Genomic DNA, 16,302 nt, shown 5'->3' on the forward strand with positions numbered 1-16,302 from the left:
TCCTGGTTGCAGATGAACACCTTGCCAGGTTCCGGCTCCGTCCAGCCATATTTGCTCATCCACACCTTCAGCTGCGCCTCTGAGCGGGGAGGGGGGGGACAGAGCACCGCGTCACCCCTCCGTCATCTAACGCCCCCCACCCCTCTGTGCCCCCCCGCCCCGTACCTGAGAGATCCCCCAGCATCTCAGCCAGCAGCCATCGGTCAATGTGTTGGTACGTGATGCCCACCACGTGGCAAATGACTGCAGGGAGAAACCTGGGTCAGTCCTGGCCCTAAAACGCCCCCAAAAGCCCGTCAGCAGCCCCCGCCTCCCCCCCCCTTCAAAACGCCACCTCACATTTTCGGACGGAATCCTCGAAGCCAGCAATCCCATCCAACAGCTCCATGTTCTCATCCAGAGCTTGCTGCGGGACAGAACGCCGTTAACGTCTCCATCCCCGCAGTGCCGACGACCCGACGGAGGCGCGAGGACTCACCCAGAACGACTGGAAATGGCACGTCTCCAACAGCTCCCCCAGGTAAAGGATCTGCCGGATGGGCCGCTCCTCCTGCTGCCACGGCTGTCAAGGAAAACAGATGAGCCCACCCCCAGATCCCTCTGCCATCCATCGGGGGATGGCACAAACCAAATCCACACGGAGCGAGGCACCCCAAAGCTCCACTTCTAATTCCCCCACTCAGGAGGACACCTCAAATCCCCGCTCGTGACGGATGGGGATCCGTTCCAAAGCCCACGCAGCAGGGATGGGGGCCACAAGCGGGACAAAGCACCACCATGACTACGTTAGGGTGGCCAACGGTGGCCCAGGGGTGCCGTGGGGAACTTCTAGAGCATCCTAAAGCAGGCTGGAGAGCTTTGAGAGGACTCAGGTGAGTCTTTTCGGTCTAATAAAGCACATTAAGAAGACAGCAGTGCACCGCAGGGCACAGCGAGGAGCTCCAGGAGAACTCTGGGCAGACTGACAGTACGTCGGAGTGGGGCTGTAGCAGCCCCCACCCCCCGGGGACCCACAGAAGGCCCCCCCCCACCACCACCACCACCGGGGACCCACAGAGGGGCTCCCCCCCCCCCGGCTCCCCCCCTCACTACCAGGACCCACAGAGGGGCTCCCCCCCCCTGGCTCCCCCCCCTCACTACCAGGACCCACAGAGGGGCTCCCCCCCCCCCCACCGGGACCCACAGAGGGCCCCCTCCCCCCACCACCGGGGACCCACAGAGGGCCCCCCCCCCCCCACACCACCGGGACCCACAGAGGGCGACCCCCCCCCCCCCCACCACCACCGGGACCCACAGAATGGCCTGGGTTGCAAAGGCCCACAGTGCTCATCCAGTTCCAACCCCCAGGATGCCTGCAGGGATGGGGCATCCACAGCCTCCTTGGGCAACCTGTTCCAGTGCCTCTCCACCCTCTGGGGGAAAAACTTCCTCCTAACACCCAACCTAAACCTCCTCCATCTCAGTTTAAAACCATCCCCCTCATCCCATCACCACCCACCCCTTAAGCAGCCGTTCCCCTCCTGCTCACACGCTCCCTTCAAGCGCTGGAAGGCCACAATTACAGTTCAATAGGGCACAGTAAAAACCCCAGGAAACCCTTAGCGTACACCAGAGCAGCCAGGAGAGCTGCAGAGCACCACCACCACCTCACAGACACCCGGGTTGGGGCTCAGCTCAGCATCACAGCCAGCTCCTAAGCCCCCCACCCAGCCCTTAAGCCCCCCCCCGAGCGGGAGGATACATGGGCTTGGTCGATCATGCACTTGCAAAGCGTGAAGTCGGTGTGGGGGAGGTTGGTGAGGGCCTTCAGCAGGATCTGAGCCGTCACCGTGGTCTGGAAGAAGGCGGGGTTGAACTGGTACCTGTGTGTGTGTGTGGGGAGGGGGGTTATGGAGAGAGCAACACGGGGACCAAAAGGGGGGGGGGGGGATGGAGGGAGCAACACGGGGGGGGGGGATGGAGGGAGCAACACGGGGGGGGGGGGATGGAGGGAGCAACACGGGGGGGGGGGATGGAGGGAGAAACACGGGGGGGGGGGATGGAGGGAGAAACACGGGGGGGGGGGATGGAGGGAGAAACACGGGGGGGGGGGATGGAGGGAGAAACACGGGGGGGGGGGATGGAGGGAGAAACACGGGGGGGGGGGATGGAGGGAGAAACACGGGGGGGGGGATGGAGGGAGAAACACGGGGGGGGGGGATGGAGGGAGAAACACGGGGGGGGGGGATGGAGGGAGAAACACGGGGGGGGGGATGGAGGGAGAAAAAACGGGGGGGGGGGGATGGAGGGAGAAACACGGGGGGGGGGGATGGAGGGAGAAACACGGGGGGGGGGGATGGAGGGAGAAACACGGGGGGGGGGGATGGAGGGAGAAACACGGGGGGGGGGATGGAGGGAGAAACGGGGGGGGGGGATGGAGGGAGCAAACACGGGGGGGGGGGATGGAGGGAGCAACACGGGGGGGGGGGATGGAGGGAGCAACACGGGGGGGGGGGATGGAGGGAGCAACACGGGGGGGGGGGATGGAGGGAGCAACACGGGGGGGGGGATGGAGGGAGCAACACGGGGGGGGGGATGGAGGGAGCAACACGGGGGGGGGGATGGAGGGAGCAACACGGGGGGGGGGATGGAGGGAGCAACACGGGGGGGGGGGATGGAGGGAGCAACACGGGGGGGGGGGATGGAGGGAGCAACACGGGGGGGGGGGGATGGAGGGAGCAACACGGGGGGGGGGGATGGAGGGAGCAACACGGGGGGGGGGATGGAGGGAGCAACACGGGGGGGGGGATGGAGGGAGCAACACGGGGGGGGGGATGGAGGGAGCAACACGGGGGGGGGGATGGAGGGAGCAACACGGGGGGGAGCACACGGGGGGGGATGGAGGGAGCAACACGGGGGGGGGGATGGAGGGAGCAACACGGGGGGGATGGAGGGAGCAACACGGGGGCAAAATGCGGGGGGGGATGGAGGGAGCAACACGGGGGCAAAGATGGAGGGGGGGGATGGAGGGAGCAACACGGGGGCAAAAATGGAGGGGGGGGATGGAGGGAGCAACACGGGGGCAAAATGGGGGGCCATTATATGTCGGGGGGCAGAAGAAGCGTTTTGGGGAGCGGCCTCCCCCACCACCACCCCCCCCCCCCCCGCCCCGCTCACAGCTTCAGCACAGCCAGGTTGGCCTCCAGGTCGTAGGCATTCTCCTTAGCCTGCGTCTCCACGTAACGCTCCAACGTCGCCAGGTTCTCAGGGTTGTACCTAAAGAGAGAAAAAAACATCACCGAAAAGAAGCACCGACTCGGCCTCCACGAAACCCTTCCCTCGGCCCCCACAGCTCCCAACTCCCGGCTCCACGCCCCGATCTCAGGCCTCGACCCCCGGCTCCAGGCTCGCCCCGCACACCGCCATCCCCTCCGCCTCCCGCGGTCCCGGTACCGGTCGATTCCTCGCAGCAATTTGCCCACGTTGGCCCTCATCTGCTCAAACAACGCCATGACGCGAGGAGCCTCAACCACGGAAAGGAAGAGAAAGAGCCGGCTTCCGGTGGCCGCGGCAACTTCCGCTTCCGGCGCGGGCGCTCGCTAAGCATGATGGGAAACCGAGTTGAAAACACGCACTGCGCAACCGCAGAAGGAGAAATCAGGCCCGTCATCGGGCGGGAGGGGAGTGGGGGGTAGAGATATACCCGAAGGCCACGCCCACACGGTCAGGCCCCGCCCACAAAATGGCAGGCCCTGTCCACGCGGTCAGGCCACGCCCATACAGTAGAAACCACGCCCATCGTGTCAGGCCACGCCCACCGCTCGCGGCACCCTCTTCCGGTCGTGGCACGTGGCGGCCGCCTGCGTGCGCCGGGCTGGGCCTGACTCAGCCAAAATGGGCCAAAATGGGCCAAAATGGGCCAAAAAGTGGCCAAAGTGGGGGTAAAGCGAGGTCAAAACTCACCCACATCCCAGAGGGGATTGAAATAAGAGCGACTGGGCAGGAGGGAGGCACGCTGGGCTCATCTGGGCGGCGTGGGGCTTCCTGGGATGGAGTGGCTGCACTGGGACAGATGGGAGTAAATGGGAGAAAAGCGTGGGGACGGGGGGGGCACAGAGCCCTACTGGGAACGTTCCAGAACCGGGCTGTGCCGTGCTGGAGCTGTACTGGGATCCTCCGGAGGCCCACTGGGATTTAACAGGGGTGAACGGGGCTGAGCTGAGGCCGGAGCGGGAGAAAATGAGGTTGAAGTCGCTGTGCGGCACTTTGGGCCCTAATGGGAGCCGTGAGGCCTGGCTGCTCCCCGCCTTCACAGCGCCTCTTGGGGGGGGGGGGTTCCCCTTCCAGTTCTGTGGTTTGGCACGGGGGGGGGGCCCCGGATGCTCGGGTCCCCACGGGTTGTGCCTCAGTTTCCCCTTCCGCCGCGCTGCCTTGTGGGGAGCTGGCGGGGCTGGGGGGGGGCCATCAGCTCCGCACCGCCGCTGCCGCCACTGCCGGCATCTGGGGGGGGGGGGGTCACGGGTGGGGGGGGCACAGCCATGGACCCCCGGCTCCTCTGCATCGCTGCCCGCGACCCCCAGGAAGACTTTGAGGTGCTGCAACGCCTTGGGGGGGGCACCTATGGGGACGTCTTCAAGGTGACTGGGGCCCAAAAATCATGGGGGGGTGGAGGTGGGGGGGGTGGAAGGCACTGCGGCCTCCATACGTGGCCACCCGTGGGGCTCCTGTTATGGGGGGGGGTTGCTGGGCAGCCCCGCTCGGTGCCCTGGGGGGGGAAGTTGTGTGAAATGGAGTCCGGGTGCCTCCAAGTTCCTCCCCCCCCTCACTCCCTCGGTGCTTCCCAGTTCCCCCCCCCCCAGGGCTCTCAGTTCCCTCCCAGTCCTTCCTGACGGCATTTGTGTCCCCAAGGAGCCCCAGCCTCGCTTCTGTCGGGGCGTTCAGCCAGCTGCGTCCTGCGATGGGGGGGCACTGGGGGGGCTGGGGGGGGTACTGGGAGGCACTGGGGTTACTGGGAGGTGCTGGAACGGTAATGCAGGGTACCGGGGGCCCAGCACAGCCTTAACCCCCCTTGGCTGCCCCCCAGGCCCGCAGCAAAGCCACCGGCGAGCTGGCTGCTATCAAGGTTGTCAAAATGGAAGCAGGTGAGGGGGGGGGGGGCTCTAGGTAGGCTCCTTAATGCCCCCCAGTATCCCCCCCCAGGATAATGTAGTTCTTCCCCCCCTCCTTAAAGCCCCCACGTATCCCCCAGCATCCGCTCTCACCCCTTTGCATCACCCCCCCCCCCGAATTTCTCCCTCACATCCTTCAATATTTCCCGCTCCCTTTCCGTATCCCCACAGACCTCTTTAATACCTTTCAATACCCCATAACCCCCCCCCCCAGAATTCCCAGGACCCTTCATTCCCCCCCAGGACCCCTCATTCCTCCCCAAGACCCCTTAATGACCCCCCAATATCCATTATTCCCCCCCCTTCCAAGACGACGACTGCGCCACGATCCAGCAGGAGATCCTGATGATCCGTTCCTGCCAGCACCCCAACATCGTCGCCTACTTTGGCAGCTACAGCTGGTCAGCTTCACCCCCCCCCCTCTGTCGTCCCCCCCCACAAAAAAAAACCCCAAACCAAGGCTTTTGGACCTTCTCCAACCCACCCCCATTAACCCCTTCCTGCCTGTGCAGGTGCAACAAGCTGTGGATCTGCATGGAGCTGTGCGGTGGGGGCTCCCTGCAGGACATCTACAATGGTAGGAAGGGGCACAGAAATACGTGAGGGGGGATTCTGGGGGGGGGGGGCAGCACCCTGGGACCCCTCTCTCCTGAATTTTACCCCTGTCCCCTCAGTGACCGGACCCCTCTCAGAGCCACAGATCGCATATGTGTGCAGGGAGACCCTGGAGGTGAGTGAGCGACCCTCCCCCTCCCTCCCCCCCCCCCACCTCCCGTGGAGACAAGGGGGGGTTTGGGGACCCCCCCAGCTTTATGGCAAGGGCTGAACCCCCCCTCTGTGCTCACAGGGGTTGTCCTACCTGCATTGCCAGGGCAAGATCCACCGTGACATCAAGGTAAGGGGGGCACAAGTTGGGGGGGGGGGGTGCAAATTGGTGGAGAATAAATTGGGGAGGGGGGGGGGGTGTAAATTAGGGGGTGTTTGACCCCATCCCGTGGCTGCAGGGAGCCAACATCCTCATCAACGACAGCGGGGAGGTGAAGCTGGGTGAGTGCTGGGGGAGCAGCAGGGGCACAAAAAAGGGGGCTGGGGGGGGAAATGATTGGGGGGGGGGGGTTAAAATGGGGAAAGGGGAGAAGGTGAAAGGGCTGCAGGGATTGGGGGGAGCAGGTGGGGAACTGGGGGTCTCAGAGGGGCTGGGGAGCAATTGGGGGTTTGGAAATGGGGAACTGGGGAGAGAGAAGGGACTGGGGGGGGTTTAAACATTGGGAGGGACTGGGTGGGATTGGGGGGGTAAGGAGGGAATGGGGAGGGGGCTCTGAGAGGAATGGGGGGCACTGGGAGGGATGGGGGGAGCGAGAACATGGAATCAGGGGGCTGAGGTGGGTGCTGGGGGCACTGGGAGGAATGGGGGGCGTTGGGGGAAGCTGGGGCTTGGAACTGGGGACTGGGGGAGGACGCTGGGTGGAACTGGGAGCACTGGGAGGGATTGGAGGGGGGCACTGGGAGGAATGGGGGGCGTTGGGGGAAGCTGGGGCTTGGAACTGGGGACTGGGGGAGGACGCTGGGTGGAACTGGGAGCACTGGGAGGGATTGGGGGGGGCACTGGGAGGAATGGGGGGCGTTGGGGGAAGCTGGGGCTTGGAACTGGGGACTGGGGGAGGACGCTGGGTGGAACTGGGAGCACTGGGAGGGATTGGGGGGGCACTGGGGGGCAGAAGGGAACGAAGGGGTGGAAATGAGGAATTGGGGGCATCGGGGTGCGGGATCACAAATGTATGGGTTCTGCCCCTTCTGGGGGGAGGGGGGCAATTGGGAGTTATGGGGGGGCTCTGCATCCAGGTGGGCTGCAGGACTCCATCCCTCTGCCCCCCCCCCCGTCCTCCCCCCCCCGCAGCCGATTTTGGGATCGCAGCACAGATCAGTGCCACCTTCGCCCGGCGAATGTCCTTCATCGGCACCCCATACTGGTAGGGGGGGCTGCAGGGGGTGTCAGGGGACGGGGTTGGGGGGAGGCGGAGGGGGGGGTCCGTCTTTCACTGCCCCCCCCTCCCCTTTAGGATGGCCCCCGAGGTGGCGGCGGTGGAGCTGAAGGGGGGCTACAATGAGCTGTGCGATGTCTGGTCGGTGGGCATCACTGCGGTGGAGCTGGCGGAGCTGCAGCCCCCCCTGTTCGATGTCCACCCCCTGCGGTGAGCTCCTCCCCCCCCTCCCACCCCCCCCCCGGACCCTCTCCGGCCCCCCAGCAGTGAGGGGGGGGCTGCAATCGCACCCCTTCCTCCTCCTCACCCCCCCCCCATGCAGAGTGCTCTTCCTGATGTCCAAAAGCGGCTATCAGCCCCCCAAGCTGAAGGACAAAGCTAAATGGTGAGTATGGGGATGGGGGGGGGGGGGGGGCGCATTGGGGACCCCTCTCAGCCATGGGGCAGCGACCCCCCCGCCCCCCCCTCACCGTCACCCCCCTGCAGGACCCCCGCCTTCCACAACTTCGTCAAGGTGACGCTGACCAAGAACCCCAAAAAGCGGCCGAGCGCCACCAAAATGCTCAGCGTAAGGACCACCCCCCCCCAAAAAAAAACCCTCGGGACCCCCAGCGTATCCTCATGGCCCCCCCCCCTTCTCTCCCCCCCCCCCCCCCCCCCAGCACCAGTTTGTGGCCCAGCCGGGGCTGAGCCGGACCCTCACCCTGGAGCTGCTAGAGAGGCTGCATGACCCCGAGAGGGGCCTGGGGGGCTGCGACCCTGATGAGGAGGAGCCCGAGGTGGGGAGGGGGTGAGGGGGGCAGCGGGGGGGGGGGGACAGGGTGGGGGGGGCTGAGGTGGGGGCTGGGGATGTGAGGTTAGAGAACGGGAGGGCATTGGGGGGAACTGGGTGGGACTGGGGGGGGTAAGGAGGGAATGGGGAGGGGGCTCAGGGAGGAATGGGGGGCTGGGAACAGTGGGGTCACACTGGAGGATGGGGGGGCAGGGGGGTCATTTTCCTGACCCTCCCCCCCCTACAGACCCCCACCTCATCTTGGGTGCCGAGGAGGGGATCCTCACCTTGAAAATGATTGGGGGGGGGCACTGGTTGGGATGGGGGGGCACTGGGAGGGATGGGGGGGGCACTGGTTGGGATGGGGGGGCACTGGGAGGGATGGGGGGGCTGAGAACATGGAATTGGGGGACTGAGGTGGGTGCTGGGGGGCGCTGGGAGGAAGGGGGGGGCATTGGGGGCTTGGAATTGGGGACTGGGGAGGACGCTGGGTGGAACTGGGAGCGTTGGGAGGAATGGGGGGGGGGGCACTGGGAGGAACGGGGGGGGCCATCTCCTCATCACTCCTGGCAGCTGCCCCCCCCGTGCCCCGCCGGATCCACTCGACCCACCGCCCCCACCCTGGTGGGCGCTGCGACGCCGACCTGGAATGTATGTGAGCCCCCCCGCAACGACCCCGTGTCCCCAAAGACCCCCACGTGTGTTTCCCCCCCCCCCTCATCCCCACGCTGTCTGCTGTCCCCGCAGTGCACCCCCCCGGCAGAACCCCGTGCCGGCGGAAGGAGGGCGGCCTGGCGGTACGTGGGACCCCCGTGGGGACCGAGGGGCTCCCGGGGGGGGTGGGGTGGGTGGGGGTCTCTGTTTGTGTGCGGCCCCCCCCCTCTCCAACCCACCCCTGTCCCCCAGGTGCCATCAGCGAAGCTCAGCGGTGCTCGGAGAGGAGGGGGCTCCGAGGGCAGTGCGCGGTGAGGGGGATGTGGAGGGGAGGGAATGTGGGTGGGGGGGGGGCTGGTGGGGGGATGGGGCGTGGGGATTTGGGGGGGGGGGCGACAGACTCACGACTCACTGCTTCAGCGCCGACCGTCGGACTCGGAGGACGACTACGACGACGTTGACATGTACGAACCCGCAGTGACCCCCTCCCCGTCCCCACGACCCCCCTCCCCCACGACCCCCCCCCCCACCCCTTTCTCTCTCTCCCCCCCCCTGCAGACCGAACCGCTGTGACACCGCCAGGTTCATTTGGGGACATCCCTGACCCCCCCCAAGCCCCTCCATAAAGGCCGGGACCCCCACTCCCCCGGTGCCCCCCGCTCCGTGTCCCCCCCCCACTCACGGCCTCGCTCTCCCCCCCCCTCCCAGCACTTCGCTGCCTGCCGACGTGCCCCCCCCGCTGCCCCCCAAGGTGAGACCCCCTCCATCCGTGGGGCCGCGCTTCCCCCCCTTTGTCCCCCCACCCCACAGCTGACCCCACAACTCTCCCCCCCCGTCCCCTTACAGCCCAAATTCCGCTCTGGCTCTGCTGAAGCCCCCCCGAGGACCCCCTCCCACGGCGCCCGAGGGGGCATTTCCTGGAGCAGCCGCCCCCCCCAGCCCTGGTGCGCTGCGCCAGCGGCCCCGTGGGGGGGCTGAGACCCCCAGCTTCCACCCAAGGGACGGCGCTGTCTGCCAGCTCAGGTAGGACAGAGCATCTGGATGGGGGGGGGACACAGGGACACGCTGAGGTCACCTCGTGCCCCCTCCCCCCCTCAATCCTTCTACCCTCCCCAAACTGCCCCCCCCAACCCCAACCCCCCCCCAGACCCCATGCTGTACAGCGAAGACCGTCCCCAGCTGCCCCCCAAAATGGAAAAGAGCCGGAAGGTGAGAATTGCCCCCCTCCCCCCCATTGCCCCCCCCTCCCCATCCGTGCTGTTTTCTCACCCCCCTGTCGTCGTGTCCCCCCCCTCTCCCCCCCCCCCAGGACGGATCTCTGTTCAGGAAGGTGTTTGATGGGTGTCCCCTGCATGTGACGGCCACCGCCACCTGGACGCACCCCAGCACCCAAGGTGGGGGTGGGGCTGGGAAAAGTGGAGTCGCACTGGAGCACTGTGGGGGGGGGGACGACCGTGAAGCCATTCTCCTGACCCCCCCCCCCCCCACCCACAGACCCCCACCTCATCCTGGGTGCCGAGGAGGGGATCTTCACCCTGAACCAGAGCGAACGCGAGGCCCCGCTGGAGCTGGTGGGTCTGGGGGGCGTGGGGGGGGTCTGGGGGGGATGAGGGGAGTGCGGGAGGGGTCTCACCTTCTGCCCTGTCACCCCCACCCCTCTCCTCCAGCTCTACCACAGCCGCACCTCCTGGCTCTACGTCATTGGGAATGTCCTCATGTCGGTGTCGGGTGAGTTTTGGGGTTTGGGGGGGGGGATGTAGGGTGGGAGTCCCGTTGTCTGCTGACTCCCCCCCCCCCCGTAGGGAAGACCCCCCAGCTGTACTCGCACAACCTGCTGGGCCTCTACGAGCAGAGCCGGCGGGAGCAGCGCCCCGGGGGTCACCTCTCCCCCCACCGCCTGCTGCCCAGGTATGGGACCCCCCCCAGCATTGCCCCCATCCCCCAAACCGGGCTCCTGGAGGGACCCCGCCCTCACGCCCACAGCCTCGCAGTCCCTCAACTCCCAACCCCCACTCCTGAAGGGGCACCCATCCCAAATTGCCCCAGTTCTGAACCCCCACCCCTTACTGGGAAGGGACCCCACCCCAAAGTCCCCCAGGCCCCAAACCCCCAATCCCTGATCCTGGGGGGACCCCAACCCCAAACCCTGGCGCCTCCCAACCCCTGGACCCCAGACCCTCATCTCCCTGTACGAGCTCTGGGGTGGACCCCACCCCCCATAATTCAGCCCTGGGGGTGACCCCAACCTTGGGGTGCTTCCCCCCCGACCCGCAGCCTAAACCTTTGGGGCAAACTACGGGATTTTGGGGGGGGGGGAGGGGGGTGTCCAGGTGGGACGTGGCCCCCATGACCCCCCCCTTCCCCCCCCCACCGCAGGAAAAACATCACCTCCACCAAAATCCCCGACACCAAAGGCTGCCGGACCTGCTGTGTGGGTGAGCGGGGGGCACAGAGGTGGGGGGGGGGCGGACAACACGGGGGGGGGGATGTGGGGGGGTCGCAGGTGACAGCATCCCCCCCCCCCAGCCCGCAACGCACACACGGGGTGCCACTACCTGTGCGGGGCTCTGGATGCCGGCGTGGTGCTGCTGCAGTGGTACGAGCCCATGCAGAAGTTCCTGCTCGTTAAGGTAGGGCCACCGCCGCCACCAGTGTCCCCAGGGTCCCCCTGTCACCCCCCCGTGTCGCCCCCCCCACCTTGTAACCCCCCCGCGTCCCCTGTCCCAGCCCCCCGTATCCTTCGACCCTAATGTTGTCCTTGTCGCCATCCCCAAGGTCACGGTGTGTGTCCTCATGTCACATCTTTGGGTTCCCCTCCTTGTCCCCATGTCCCCACAACTCCAGGGAGGGTCCCCATGTCCCCATGATGGGTTCCCATGGAGGGTTCCCATGTCCCCACATCCCTGTGGTGGATCCCCACGTCCCTATGGAGGGACCCCACAACCCCATGGAGGGTCCCCACGTCCCCATGATGGGTTCCCATGGAGGGTCCCCATGTCCCCACATCCCTGTGGTGGATCCCCACGTCCCCATGGAGGGTCCCCATGTCCCCGTGATGGGTCCCCATGTCCCTGTGTCCCCATGGAGGGTCCCCATGTCCCCATGGAGGGTCCCCACATCCCCATGTCCCCATGATGGGTTCCCATGGAGGGTCCCCATGTCCCCACATCCCTGTGGTGGATCCCCATGTCCCCATGGAGGGACCCCACAACCCCATGGAGGATCCCCACATCCCCACGTCCCCATGATGGGTTCCCACGTCCCCACAACCCCATGGAGGGTCCCCATGTCCCCACATCCCTGTCGTGGATCCCCACGTCCCCATGGAGGGTCCCCATGTCCCCGTGTCCCCATGGAGGGTCCCCATGTCCCTGTGTCCCCATGGAGGGACCCCACAACCCCATGGAGAGTCCCCACATCCCCATGTCCCCATGATGGGTTCCCATGTCCCCACAACCCCATGGAGGGTCACCACATCCCCATGACGGGTCCCCATGTCCCCACAACTCCAGGGAGGGTCCCCATGTCCCCATGATGGCACCCCACATCCCCACAACTCCAGGGAGGATCCCCACATCCCCATGATGGGACCCCACATCCCCACAACCCCAGGGAGGGTCCCCACATCCCCATGACGGGTCCCCATGTCCCCACAACTCCAGGGAGGGTCCCCACATCCTCATGTCCCTGTGATGGGTCCCCACATCCCCACAACCCCGTGAAGGGTCCCCATGTCCCCATGACAGGTGCCCATGTCCCCACAAACCCAGGGAGGATCCCCACATCCCCATGACGGGTCCCATATCCCCACATCCCTGTGGAGGGTTCCCATGTCCCCATGACAGGTGCCCACATCCCCATGTCCCTGTGATGGGTCCCCACATCCCCACAACCCTGTGAAGGGTCCCCACGTCCCCATGACAGGTCCCCATGTCCCCACAACCCCAGGGAGGATCCCCACATCCCCATGATGGGACCCCACATCCCCGTGGAGGGTCCCCACATCCCCATGACGGGTCCCCATGTCCCCACAACTTCAGGGAGGGCCCCATGTTCCCCATGTCCCCATGATGGGACCCCACAACCCCGTGGAGGGTCCCCACGTCCCCATGACGGGTCCCACATCCCCACAACCCCATGGAGGGTCCCCACATCTTCATGATGGGACCCCACATCCCCACATCCCCATGACGGGTCCCCACATCCCCGTGTCCCCATGGAGGGTCCCCACGTCCCCACGATGGGACCCCACATCCCCACGGAGAGCCCCCCCCATCGCCCCCCATCCCGCAGCACTTTGACTTCCCGCTGCCGTCGCCGCTGCGTGTCTTTGAGATGCTGGTGAGCCCCATGGAGGAATACCCCAGTGTCTGCATCGGGGTCAGCCCTGGCCCCTCGCCCACCCGCCCCGTCCTCTTCCACACCATCAACCTCAACTCCCTCAGCTCCTGGTTCACCCGCGCCGGCACTGGTGAGTGTGGGGTCATCAGGGGGTGCGGGGACTCCCATGGGGATGTGGGGTCATCGGGGGTGCGAGGCCGTTAGAGGGTGTGGGGCCATTGAGGGGTGTGGGGCTGTTGGGGGATGTGGGTCGTTAGGATGTTGGGTAATTGGGGGGGTGTGGGGTCGTTGGGGGGATGTGGGGTAATTGGGGGGGTGTGGGGTAATTGGGGGGTGTGGGGTAATTGGGGGGGTGTGGGGTAATTGGGGGGTATGGGGTAATTGGGGGGGTGTGGGGTAATTGGGGGGTGTGGGGTAAATGGGGGGATGTGGGGTAATTGGGGGGTGTGGGGTAATTGGGGGGTGTGGGGCTGTTGGGGGGATGTGGGGTAATTGGGGGGGTGTGGGGTCATTGGGGGGTGTGGGGTCATTGAGGGGTGTGGGGTCATTGGGGGGGTGTGGGGTCATTGGGGGGATGTGGGGTCGTTGGGGGGATGTGGGGTAGTTGGGGGGGTGTGGGGTCGTTGGGGGGGTGGGGTAGTTGGGGGATGTGGGGTCATTGGGGGGATGTGGGGTAATTGGGGGGGTGTGGGGCTGTTGGGGGGTGTGGGGTCATTGGGGGGATGTGGGGTCATTGGGGGGTATGGGGTAATTGGGGGGTATGGGGCTGTTGGGGGATGTGGGATAGTTGGGGAGGTGTGGGGTCCTTGGGGGAGTATGGGGTATTTGGGGGGATGTGGGGTCATTGGGGGGATGTGGGGTCGTTGGAGAGATGTGGGGTGATTGGGGGGTGTGGGGTAATTGGAGGGTGTGGGGTCATTGAGGGGTGTGGGGTCATTGGGGGGGTGTGGGGTCGTTGGGGGGATGTGGGATAGTTGGGGAGGTGTGGGGTCCTTGGGGGAGTATGGGGTATTTGGGGGGATGTGGGGTCATTGGGGGGATGTGGGGTCGTTGGAGAGATGTGGGGTGATTGGGGGGTGTGGGGTAATTGGGGGGGTGTGGAGTAATTGGGGGGGTGTGAGGTAGTTGGGGGGGTGGGGTAATTGGAGGGATGTGGGGTCGTTGGGGAGATGTGGGGCTGTTGGGGGATGTGGGGTCATTGGGGGATGTGGGGTCATTGGGGGGATGTGGGGTCGTTGGGGGGATGTGGGGTCGTTGGGAGATGTGGGGTCGTTGGGGGGATGTGGGGTCGTTGGGGGGATGTGGGGTCGTTGGGGAGATGTGGGGTCGTGGGGGGGTGTGGGGTCGTTGGGGAGATGTGGGGTCGTGGGGGGGTGTGGGGTCATTGGGGAGGTGTGGGGTCATTGGGGGGACGTGGGGTCATTGGGGGGATGTGGGGTCGTTGGGGGGATGTGGGGTCGTTGGGGAGATGTGGGGTCATTGGGGGGTGTGGGGTCGTTGGGGAGATGTGGGGTCGTGGGGGGGTGTGGGGTCATTGGGGGGACGTGGGGTCATTGGGGGGTGTGGGGTCATTGGGGGGTGTGGGGTCATTGGGGGGTGTGGGGTAATTGGGGGGATGTGGGGTCATTGCGGGGTGTGGGGTAATTGGGGGGTGTGGGGTAATTGGGGCGTGTGGGGCTGTTGGGGGATGTGGGATCGTTGGGGGGGTGTGGGGTAATTGGGGGGGTGTGGGGTCACTGGGGGGCTGTGGGGTCATCGGGGGGTGTGGGGTGCTGTGGGACCCTCCGTGGGGATGTGGGAACGTGGGGACCCATCACGGGGACACGGGGATGTGGGGACAGAGGGACCCATTTTGGGGAGGTCTGGACCCCCCCACCCCCTGATCTCCATCCTCTTGCAGAGCCGTCGTGTCCCGGCCCTGTGCAGGTGACTCAGCTGGACAGCGAAACGGTGCTGGTGCTGCTGGACCGTGAGTCCGTCTGTCCGTCTGTCCGTCCGTCCGTCCGTCTGTCCGTGCATCCACCCAACCCGTCCACCTGCCGTCTGTCCGTCCACCCACCCGCCCGCTCACCCACATCCCCACCTGTCCCTCCGTCCGTCCGTCCACCCGCGTCTCCCCCTGCACCCTGTCTGTTCGTCCGTCTGTCTGTCCATTCCCCCACCCGCCCACCCCTCTGTCCATCCGTCCGTCCGTCTGTCCCCGCAGGCAGTGTGAAGGTGGTCACCCTGCAGGGAACCCCAGCACGGCACCCCGACATCAGCCTCGATGTGGACGTGGAGTCCGTGGGTACGGATGGGGGGGGGGGGGTCTTAATTTGGGGTGGGGGGCAATGAGGAGGGGTCTTAATCTGGGGGGGGCAAAGGGGAGGGGTCTTAATTTGGGGGGAGTCTTAATTTGGGGTGGGGGGAGTCTTAATTTGGGGGAGGGGGCAATGAGGAGGGGTCTTAATTTGGGGGGGCAAAGGGGGGAGGTCTTAATTTTGGAAGGGGCAAGGGGGGAGTATTAATTTGGGGGGGCATTGGGGGGGGTCTTAATTTTGGGGGAGGTGCAATGGGGGGGGGTCTTAATTTTGGGGGGCAATGGGGGAGTCTTAATTTGGGGGGCAAGGGGGGAAGTATTAATTTGGGGGGGCCATGTGGAGGGAGTATTAATTTGGGGAGGGGCAGTGGGGGGGGGGCTGTCTTAATTTGGGGGTGGGGCTCCGGGGGTCTCAACCCCACTTTGTGCCCCAGCTCTGTCCCGTGGCCGCATTCAGGCCTTCTGGCGCCACGGGGTGCAGGTGCTCCAGGTGGGCTCCGCGCAGGTGAGGACCCCCCCCCTCAGATCCCCCCCCACCCCCCCACGTGCTGGGGGGAGACCCCAACCCCACGCCCCCCCCCCCCCCAATTTCCCCCCAGCTGATCGAGGAGCTGCGGGATCAACGCTGGACCTTCCGCCTGCTCAGCTCCCAAAGGTACCCCTGGAGGGGCCGGGGGGGGGGGGGCTTGGGGGGGGGGGTCCTGTCCTGTGCCCCCCCACCCCCTGACCCCCACCCCAATTTGTCCCCCCCCCCCCAGCACTGTGGTCCTGGAGACGCGGCCCCACCGACGAACCCAACGCTCACAGCAACATTTACATCCAGGAGTGACCCCCCCCTCAACTTCATCCCCCCCCCGCCCCCAACTTCGCCATCGATTGTAATTATTTGTACCCCAAAAATGAAAAAAAAGAAAAAGAAAAAAAACGACATGAAAAAAAAAAACTGCCCCCCCCCCCCCCAAAATGGGGTAAAAAAAAAAAAATCACTGCGTCTGCACACGGGTGGGGGGGGGGGTGAAAGGGTTTATTGAGACGGAGCAGCCCCCCCCCCCCCCCACCTCGGGTATTAAAGGCACTTTGAGGTTGGGGGTGAGAAGCTGGGGGGTC

At 65.9% G+C, this 16,302-nt stretch overlaps 2 protein-coding genes across 2 annotated transcripts; one reads left to right on the forward strand and one right to left on the reverse strand.

Moving 5' to 3' along the window:
- Positions 1-5: 5 nt before the first annotated feature.
- EIF3K (eukaryotic translation initiation factor 3 subunit K) lies at positions 6-3,588 on the reverse strand (the record flags this gene model as incomplete). Its single annotated transcript, XM_085215235.1, has 7 exons — positions 3,433-3,588; positions 3,157-3,255; positions 1,742-1,862; positions 479-553; positions 340-406; positions 166-243; positions 6-79 (listed from the first exon to the last, which is right to left on the reverse strand). Coding segments are annotated over exons 1-7 (573 nt in total), but the record flags the coding sequence as incomplete, so codon positions are not given.
- Positions 3,589-4,463: 875 nt separating this feature from the next.
- Positions 4,464-16,039, forward strand: MAP4K1 (mitogen-activated protein kinase kinase kinase kinase 1). The gene is given in 31 exon segments (XM_085215236.1): positions 4,464-4,616; positions 5,063-5,120; positions 5,458-5,548; positions 5,660-5,724; positions 5,822-5,877; positions 5,995-6,042; positions 6,152-6,194; positions 7,045-7,117; positions 7,208-7,339; positions 7,452-7,514; positions 7,616-7,697; positions 7,792-7,908; positions 8,475-8,552; positions 8,649-8,698; positions 8,808-8,866; positions 9,264-9,306; positions 9,402-9,578; positions 9,703-9,814; positions 9,865-9,949; positions 10,050-10,126; positions 10,223-10,283; positions 10,358-10,463; positions 10,932-10,990; positions 11,082-11,185; positions 12,849-13,026; positions 14,797-14,865; positions 15,103-15,183; positions 15,630-15,700; positions 15,795-15,850; positions 15,954-15,975; positions 15,977-16,039. Coding segments are annotated over 31 exon segments (2,463 nt in total). The 5' UTR covers positions 4,464-4,517; the 3' UTR covers positions 16,025-16,039.
- Positions 16,040-16,302: the final 263 nt, after the last annotated feature.

This window comes from Meleagris gallopavo, unplaced genomic scaffold (assembly GCF_905368555.1).
Source record: "Meleagris gallopavo unplaced genomic scaffold, MGAL_WU_HG_1.1 scaffold_10, whole genome shotgun sequence".
NCBI lineage: Eukaryota > Metazoa > Chordata > Aves > Galliformes > Phasianidae > Meleagris > Meleagris gallopavo.